Here is a 9,916-nt window from a genome sequence, read left to right as displayed (position 1 = left end):
CTCGAACACGTGAAATGTTTACGTAAGTGTAAGCATACATCTATAAATAGCCTCTCTCATTTAAGAAGAAGGCGGAACGGGGGGAAAGAGATCAAAGGAAGACGAGCGTTTATTTTCTACTGACTTAGCCATCGGAGTGTTTGTGGAGAACACTTCCCACACTGTAACAGGTCTTGGCATCTGAAGAAAGAAAAGACTCCAACTCCTTTTGTTCGACCTCCAAGCTCGAAGTTCTACAAGTTCAAGGCCCCCAATAAATTCACTATTGTATTTTGGGCAACAACAGTACGAATAGACAATAAAGAGCAGAAACCTCTCAATGGTTATATATATATATATAGTCCAACCAATAATGTCCCTATCCATAGTCGGATTAAGACATTAGTTGAATTAGGATATGTTATATTTTAAAATAATATCCATAATTAATATTACCCTAATAATCCATATATTACTCAAAATAATTGACAATACTTATCACAAATTATCCAACATTGGTCATGTCATAAATTATATATTAAGAAAGAATTCAAACAAGTCTGTCTATAATCAGATCTTCAGACCATTATTCTGACAAGTTACACACAAATATAGAGAAACGGAAATTGAAACCAACAACTATTGTCTTCTAAAACAAATAAATCAACTAAAAGTTTAATGAGTGAAGAGGAATCGAACTTCTGCCAATTTTTGTGGTCGTTTCTCCTCAAGAATTTGAAACAGGCTTCCGCACCAAAAAGAAATACATTGGTGTGAAAATCTCCATTCTGCGCATCAAATATCACGTCAACAAGACATAAATTCTTAACAAGTGTCTTTAACTTAAGTTTGTAAGTTGAATTAAATCTAGATAATCTATTTAATTTGCATTTAACATATTACCATTAATTAACTCTCCATCTTTTATGAGACTGTGAATCAATAGGTATTTAATTTTGCACATGTTTTTTGAAATTAGAAATCTTTGAAAAACACATAAGAAGACCTAAAAACATTAACACACCTTCCACCTGCCAGAAAGGCTTCAGTGCCCTTCTCTAAGAAGGATGAGACTCTCCCACTTCCTTCAGGAGCAAGACCCACAAACTCCAGGGCATTGATCTACATCTCAAATTACCAAACTTAATACAATAATAACAAGGAATAACCAGTTTAAACAAAACTACTAATATATATATATATAGATATTTACCATTGCTTTGGTGATGAACCGTCCTAATAAAGTTAAGCGAAAGCTGCTTAAGGAGAACCGACTAGTATCAAGAGGCTCATACCAAGGAACAGGGGAATCTGCTGCAAGATCCTTTTCTAATATAATCTTCAAAGAAAAAAAGACGGTTTATTGTTATTTAATTTGCAAGCTTAGAATAGATTTGTCGACATATCATGCATATCCATACCTCAAAACCAACAAGTTTCAAAGCCTTAAGGCATTGATTTATTGTTCTTATACCAGGGAGCCCATTACCAAGCTCAATTTCAGCTTTTATGCTCTGATGGATTTGGTTGTTATGATCAAAATTATCAGTCATGCCCCATTCATAAGCAGCAAAACATTGTCCGGGTTTTAGGACTCTGTAAATCTCCTTATAGCATGCAACCTGTGCTGACCAAGAACATAAATCACAAAACATTTGGGTGCATTCATTGTTAGTAGAAATTTAGACATGAAATATAGCAACATATACCGCATCGGGTGCATAACATGTTGCTTCGATGGTATATATAGCATCAAAAGTATTGTCTGCAAATGGCATCTTCATGAAATCAGCCTGAATTGAAGCAAAATAAAGAGCTTTAATTTATGTCTGAAATTAATTTCAAGATACAACAAGATTAACAAATTACACAGATGAAAGAACAAAATATATGTACCTTAACAAAATTACATGAATCACTCAATCCTCCTAAACGATTCAATTCCTGTTGAATTATACTTGTTAATGTAAATATATCTAAGAGAAGTTCAAATTTTATAAATGGAACTGGAATTTGAATATGATCAAATCAATTTAACCCTGCAATAAAAAAAAAAAATTTAAAACTAAACATTGAGGTTAATTAATAGAAGAAAAAACTCACAGTTCCTCTTGAGATTTGGTATTCATTGTTGTTCACGCCAGTAATGGATGTTGAGCTGAATTCAATATATAAGCCTTGTTAAAAGCCACTTATGATTCTTAAACATCCAAGTTTAGTTCTTTGTACATTCAAAAATGTTAAATATGATTCATGTTTTAAATTTTTAAATTTTCAAATTTATTTTCATCTTAATACTTTTAAAATATTTAATATGAATTCCACTGAAGATGCATACGTTCACATATATCAACCTTTTGCTTCCAATATATTTATGGTTTTAAACCTACTTCTTATGAGAACACTAACATGCAAAATTTAAGCAGATTGTTAAACTATGGAAGTATTTGGTTCATATAATATAAGTAGAGCAAAGTGGTAAAAGTGTATAGCATTAAGTCAGTTCCATTAAACTCACACTTTTAGTTTAAAGTGTGATTTTTAATTATTAGGTATATAAAAAAATTTAAAAAAAATTGGAGAAGTAAAGCGGCTCCTTGGATAAAAATATTTGGGAAAATTGTGCCCCACAAAAGGTCACATTTGTATAAAAATCAATAAATAATAAATAAGATAACTATGTGTGTGCCTCATAAAATTTATATATATATATATATTCATATAATACCCAATTTTTTTCATCCTTCCCCTTTCACTTTTATCAAATTTAGTGTTTTATCTTAATTTGTTCTCTTTATAAAAGAATAACCATTAAAGAAGAAGAAAAAAAAACCTTTCTACAATCAAGGTTGAATTAGATAAATAAGTAAAAAATATTAACCAAAGCAATTTTCAATTTTTCTAAGGATATATGTGGAAATGACTATTTTGAAAAGAGATAATTATAAAAAAGATTTGGAAAGTGGTATTTTGGGACTTTCCAAAACAAAGAGAAAGGACTTCAAAAAAAATTTACTTGAAGGAAAATAAATAAGTGAAACTTTTTAGGGATATCTGGTGGAAGACTAAGGGGTAAGTTAAATCTTTCTTAAACTTCAAGTTTACTGAAACACCACTTTTAGAGTTTAATCTTCTTGAAGAAATAAGCCGGCGAAGTCAACCATCTGGAAATTTCTCCGTCAAATCTTTCTACAACTTTTTAATTGACGGAGGTCTCCGCTCCCAACTCTATTCCAATTTCTGAAAATCTAAATCTCCTAGCAAAATTACTTTATTCTGTTGGCTAGCCTGAGATAACAAGATTCTTACGCTTGAGAACTTATTCAAGAAAGGTTGCAATCCGTACGCCACTGACACATGCATTTTTTGTCACAATAACTCTGAATTAGTGGACCACCTTTTATTAAACTGTATCTTCTCTTCTCGTATTTGGTCCTTTTTCAAGTGCCTGTTTGATTCTGAAACCCTACCTTCCTCAGTCTCAGATATATGGACCAACTGGATTCCCTCTTTGAATCCCTCCGTTAGAAATCTATGGGACCTTTGCACAAGAGCCATTTTTACGGACTATTTGGGCTGAACGCCTAACAATCGTATTTTTTTAATCATAGTTGTTCTCATATTTCCTCTACCTTATACAAAAGCGCTAACTTGGTTCTTACTTGGTTATCCGTGGACTCGGAGTCTCCCGCAGGAAGCTTGAGAGGACATTCGGGAAGATCAAGCGCTCCTTAAACTTCACGAGCTCCGGATCCACGAGCTTCTCCAGTGGCGCCCGACTCAAGCCGAGTAATCCGTTGCATTCGTTTCTGGATTGGCCTGTGTCTCCAGATGGTTGACTTCGCCGGCTCCAATTTTTTTCTCTTTCACGTGTTTTTATGTTGTCTCTTCTCTCTGTTCTCCTCATCTCTGGTGAGGTTTACAGTTTTCTTTCTTTCTAGTTTCTTTTCTCGCTACTACTTTTTGCACTCTTGTACTACTGCTTTTACTCTTTTATTTAATAAATTAGTGGTTTATCCACTTTACTCAAAAACCACCATAACAATAGCATAAATCCAAGTAAGAGGTATAGATAAAATTCCCTTTGTACCCTTTTCACACCACATCCACCTATGACATCACCAACCAAAAAAACCCTCTTTAAAAATTGTATATTTGACTTCAAATCACTTTCCCAAAACAAACAATGTAAAGCCTGCAAAATGATCTATTTTGTAGTAAAAAAAAAACTTTCTATATAACAATCATTTTGTGGAAAAAGGACAAAGTAATATGATATGGAAAGTCATGATTATAACAAGGCAAAATGTAAGAATAAAAATGATCTTTATCCAAAAAAAAATAGTGATTATAACAAGTAGTATGAAAAAAAAGCCAAACTTTCTTTTCTTTTTTTTTTTATAAAACAGCCAAACTTTCCCAAAATAAAAAATTAATTTGAAAGAAATTTTTTGTAGGGAAATATTCAATGTGTGAAATATAAATAAATATTGATAAATCAAACAGTAAATCATTGGATAGCCCAATGGTATGACACCAAAGTATAAAGGGGAGGTCATGGGTTCAAATCCCTCCCCCGACAATACTGTTCACCATACTGTTCACATGAGATTTTTATACTGTATATATACTGTACATCCGGGTTTTATTACTGTTCGGTATTATTTATATTCATATAAAAAAGGACGCTCCTATTATTCAAAAAAAAAAAATCAAACATGTATGTGTGACCATAAATAATCCTTACATAAAATAATTAGTGATCTTGAAAACCGCATATTACCTAAATCTTGCAATTTCTCGCAATGGTCCACCAATTCCGCACCCCACATCCAAAACCTATATTGATAAATCAAACATATATATATATAGCATCAAATTTTCACAAAATAAATGCGCCTAGCTAGATAGTGTCTGATAAGCAAAATTGCCAATAAGAGAAAGTGTAAACTTGCATGAACTGAATACCTTCATTCCTTTTTTCAACCCTAACTGCAGTGCAAGATAGTGCTCATGTCGTTTGATGCTCTCACGGAAGGACTCTCCTTTCCATCTTCACCATCAAAATTTTATAGGCCAATTAATTCATCACAGGCACCATAAGCTTTTCATAATACAATTTGTAAATTATATATATATATATATATATTTTTATTATTTACATACCTATTTGCAAAATGAAAAGACTCTCCCCAACCATATTCATAGAAACTGGTAGCAAGGTCATTGAATTTATTCACCTGAATTATTTACACATACGTAAGACATAGTATCATATTGAAGATATATTAAACAAAAGCACTATTTTTTTTTTTTAACTGTATACATCAATTGAGCATATAAAGCAAAGGGAGAGTAGAGAAAGAAGGGGAGGAGAAGAAAAGAATTAGTGAAGGCCTGGATCTAGAGAAGGAGCTAAGTTCTAATGAACTTCTTCGGTGACTGGAATAGGAGAGAAGTGAAATATTGCTTCCATTTATCTTGCTGTTGTTTGCTATTTTAGAGGTTGATCTTTAGATTTGGGAACCTTGTTGGTATTTTCCTTGGAGTTTATCCTGTTGACTAATTGGTGATTGGCTGATGGACCATACTATTATGTTGATGTGGATGATGTTATTTGGAGTTTTAATGAAATTTTTTGGTATATTTCATTAGATCTGAGTTACAATGAGGATTTTGGCTGATCTATTATGCCTCCACATAAACTAGAAATATAATTCGAGTATAATAGAAGAGTACTTGGTATTCCATTCCTTTCTTGAATCAAAGATCAAGGGTTTGAATGCATAGTTTGTCCACGTTTTCTCAAACACAATAAAAATAAAAATATAAAGTGAGCACTATATATTAATGTTTTATTAGATCCATAAAATGGTAAAATAAATATTGTTCACTCAATTAGCCAACTTTCAAACTATAATCATATCATGTCTACCAAGCGCATATTATCTTACTCAATTCAACAAAAGAATAAATTTACATATTTATATCTATAATTATTGACTTAGCATTTATACGACTATTAGTTTCTCTTCATAAACTATTGGTCATACCATATCAGCATAGTTTGCTTTTCTTGTCTCTTCATCTGCTCCAAAATGGGCATGATATTTCTCATACCTGCGTCAAGAAAAGAAAGTCATTATTTTTTTTATTTTCCAAAATTATAGAAATATCATATATATTGTTTATAATCTCAAAAAAAAAAAAAACCTCAAAAATTTATGTTAGGAGAACTTAAATTTTCAAATTAACAATTTATAGATTTTAGTTATCTAAAATTAGGTTTATTTAAAAATATTATAGTTTTTGACCGTTTTAAGTGCAAAAGCACTGAAGACGGTAAGTATCTTACCGTTTTCATTCAATTCACATGCAAAATGGTAATTAAATTTCTGTTTTGCTAAATGTGTTTTTTTTTAAAAAAAAAATTTACTCATTTCGGTAATTAAAAAATTTGTAATATTTATATAAAAAAAATCCTCCAAAATTCTATAAGAACATTATTAAATATGATCACCTCATTACTCTGCTAAATCCTGAAGAAAATAACACAAATTCCAATAAAACCATATTAGAATCTATCATATGATCACCTCATTAGAACATGGATCAAATAAAAGGAAATTCACATAAAAACACTAAAGAGATAGTATGCCGAAACATTACTGTTGTACAGCAGATTGAACTTCTTGTTTCTTGATCTTCCCACCCAAACCACTAGCAAGGTCTAAAGCTCCAGATTTTGACATCTTCTCCCAATCCCTAAAATAAATAAATAAATCACGGTTTAAATAGCCAAAAAGCAACATAAAAATCTGAATTTTTTTTTTTTGTCAAATTTGATTAAATGAATTAGAGAAAACTCACGTAAAAACACAACAGAACACAAACTTAAGAAAAAAAAAAAATGCCATCAAGGACAGACTATATAAATTACAAGTGAATATTTCACGAACATCGGATGGACACTAAAATGATAAAACAAAAAAAAAACATTGTACAATAAAAAAAATTCAATAAATAGAATTTATTTTATTTTATTTATTTATTTTATGTATTAATTAATTATTATTATTATTTTATTAAAGTGGATAAACCACAAATTTATTAGAAAAACAAAACAGCAAACAACTAGAAGAAAAACACATAAGGAAACAGTAGAAAAAAAACAGAAAGAAAACAGAGACCTTATTATTAATTATTATTATTTTATATTTTTGTCAAAAGGACTAGCGTCGTAAAAGAGATAGGTAAATATAGAGGTGGACAAATTATAATGGCTTAATAATTACCTATAGATTTACCATGTCTAGTGGGTTTTTATGCAGGCAACGAAAGCTTGTCACATGCAAAAAAAATATATATTAAGAACTATAATCCCATAATAATAAAGAAGTGGAGAATACAATTTCTCCCACAGAAAATTAACATTAAAATCTAATAAATAGCGGATAAACAGTACTATACAGTTTTAATAATTTAAACCGTACTTAACCCGTCTTACCATTTTGCACTAAGCAAGTGTTGACAAAATTATTTATTTATTAAATAATAAAATCATTAAAGAAAAAAAAACCAAATTAACATCACCACATAAAAAACTTAAAATCACAACCCCTTTCCTAAGCTAGTTGATTACACTATTCTTCTTCCAACGCTAAGGTCAAGGATTCTATAGTTTGTCCACGTATCTCTTAAAAAACAAAAGTTCGCACAACACACAACAACAACAACAACAAATAAATGATATCAAAAGAAAGCTTACAACTTCACTAAATTATCTTAGAGAAAACCAACCCAAAAGATGAACTGGAAGTGGAGTTTATGGTTTCCTGAGATATTTGAGCTGGTTTTTTTTTTTGGTCTATTTATAGGGATTAAAGTGGAATGCAAGGGTATTTTGGGAATAAAAAAAGTTGGTAATCCTCATTTTTTATTACTTGTTGGACTGATCTCAAAACTCGCCGGCAGTCCAATTCGGCGGGTTTTTAAATATTTTATTATTGTTTTATATTATTAAATTGAAAATGAGTTGGAGTGTAACTAATGAGAATCAGTTTTAAAAATATTTTTATTATTTTTTTATCATTAAATTAAAAACGAGTTAGAATTTAATGGATAAAAATCAGTTGTTTATATATTTTTTTAATCATTTTATTATTAAATTAAAAATGAGTTTGAATGGTACGGGTGAGATTACGTTAATTTGAAGTTTGAACACCGAGCAAGCATCTTTGAACCGTACATTTGTTTGTTAATTAATAAGAAAACGAAATAAGAAGAAAACCTCAAAAGATAATATAATTTAAAAAAATAAAAAAGTAATAATTTTAACAAATTAGAAAATTTTGAAAAAATTCAAAATAATTCAAAATTAATTAAAAAGAAATGAAGGGTTACACTTAATTTATTTATCTATGTAATTAAGTTTCCTAATATATCTTTTTTGGGTGTGAGAAAAATCAGAACTAACATAGTTCTTTTAATAGGAATTGTCACCCACCTACTTAATTATATGTCACCATTGCGATTTGCCTAGATCTTAGCTTCAGTCTCAAATCTATGAGGCTATTTTTTTTTTTAAACCGATCATATTGTCAGTAAAGAAAAATTTATTTAGTTTCAGAGTTTTCTATTTTTGCTATTTGTTGTCAAACTTAAGCACGCTACCAATCATTTATACGAACTTGAATTTTAATATTTATTGGAGATGATTAGGAACTTGTTGTGTCCATCATGTTTCCAATTAATTAGGGCATTTGTCAATAAAAAAAAACACGTAAAAAAGGAAAGAGAGAGAAGAAAGATAATGGAATTTTATTAAGCATGAACCATAAGTACAACACCCTTATGAATCTCAATACCAATAACATAATAGCAAAAAAAAAACCTCATAGTTCTACAAAGCATATAAATATAACAAATCCCTCGCACAAAGCAGCAAGCCAACAACAACGGCTATGCTTACGCCCAATCACATATAAAAAGTATAGTTTTAAATAATTGCGTTATTAGACTCCTAATCAAATGGTAAACCCTAAACTTTCTGAATTTTCTTTCTTTTGGGTTGATATTGACAAAAGGGGCTAAAGAATGAGCAGTGTATTTTGAAAAATTCATGCATAATAAAAATCTAAAAAACAACAAAATAAAGAAAGCAAAAGGATTTAAAAAATGCATTTGATATCTTCTTTTTTTCCCTCTTTTAATTTTTTAATTATCCATTGCTTCTTTCTCTACTTCTTGTTTTTTTTCCTTTGTTTTAGTTGTTTGTTTTTTTAATTCCTTCCTTTAATGGTTTTAGTTACTAATTAGTTTTTTTTAAATTTTCATTGATTGATTAATGACTTGTAGCTACTTAAAGAAGCTTTTTACAACTTCTACAAAAGGTTTTTTTTTTCAAAAAAAGAACTATTTTTTTTCTTTTTAAAGGGTAGGCATTTAAATCTTTGTTTTATTTTAGGAATAATGAACTATTTTTCGATAGGCTAAATATTTTTTTATTATTTAAAAAAAATATTAATTAAAAAGCAATACTATTCAGGCCGAATAATTGGACAGAAATTTGGGCCAAATGCTAACTCCGACTCTAGGGTTAACATTCTCAGTTCCAAGATTAACAATACCAACTCCGAAGTTAGCATTCTGCTTCAATTTCGGTTCAATTATTTGACCTCAATAGTATTTTTCTTAATTAAATTTTTCCAAAATCTAAAGGGGATTGCTCCACGATGTCTTACATTCGCCACTACTCTGAACCACCCCTTATAACCCAAGTGGCAACTAACTTAGCTAGTTATATCACACAATTTATAGAAAAAATATTTTTCAATTTGAAGACATGTGTCATATACATATATGTGAGTTATCATGTCATTGAAATATATTCACATTAGTATTTAAAAAGTTTTAAATAATGAAATAAATTATTGTA

At 29.8% G+C, this 9,916-nt stretch overlaps 1 protein-coding gene across 3 annotated transcripts; it reads right to left on the bottom strand.

The window, feature by feature from the left end:
• Window positions 1–502: 502 nt before the first annotated feature.
• On the bottom strand, window positions 503–7,809 carry LOC120274831 (cycloartenol-C-24-methyltransferase 1-like). Of its 3 annotated transcripts, none has more exons than XM_039281368.1 (13): window positions 7,780–7,809; window positions 6,649–6,744; window positions 6,033–6,099; window positions 5,146–5,219; window positions 4,948–5,032; window positions 4,763–4,818; window positions 2,083–2,137; window positions 1,876–1,923; window positions 1,689–1,772; window positions 1,401–1,601; window positions 1,193–1,318; window positions 1,004–1,101; window positions 503–767 (listed from the first exon to the last, which is right to left on the bottom strand). In XM_039281368.1, the coding sequence occupies exons 2-13, from the start codon at window positions 6,729–6,731 to the stop codon at window positions 707–709; spliced, it is 1,038 nt and encodes a 345-aa protein (XP_039137302.1). In that variant the 5' UTR covers window positions 6,732–6,744; window positions 7,780–7,809; the 3' UTR covers window positions 503–706. The 3 variants fall into 3 exon arrangements, with proteins under 3 accessions (XP_039137302.1, XP_039137303.1, XP_039137304.1); XM_039281369.1 differs by having other exon boundaries at window positions 7,748–7,808; XM_039281370.1 differs by lacking the exon at window positions 7,780–7,809 and adding an exon at window positions 7,275–7,314.
• Between the last annotated feature and the right edge of the window lie 2,107 nt (window positions 7,810–9,916).

This window comes from Dioscorea cayenensis, chromosome 13 (genome assembly GCF_009730915.1).
Source record: "Dioscorea cayenensis subsp. rotundata cultivar TDr96_F1 chromosome 13, TDr96_F1_v2_PseudoChromosome.rev07_lg8_w22 25.fasta, whole genome shotgun sequence".
Taxonomy (NCBI): Eukaryota; Viridiplantae; Streptophyta; class Magnoliopsida; order Dioscoreales; family Dioscoreaceae; genus Dioscorea; species Dioscorea cayenensis.
The sequence above is the reverse complement of the archived record's forward strand: the minus strand, read 5'-3'. Positions and strand labels throughout refer to the sequence as shown.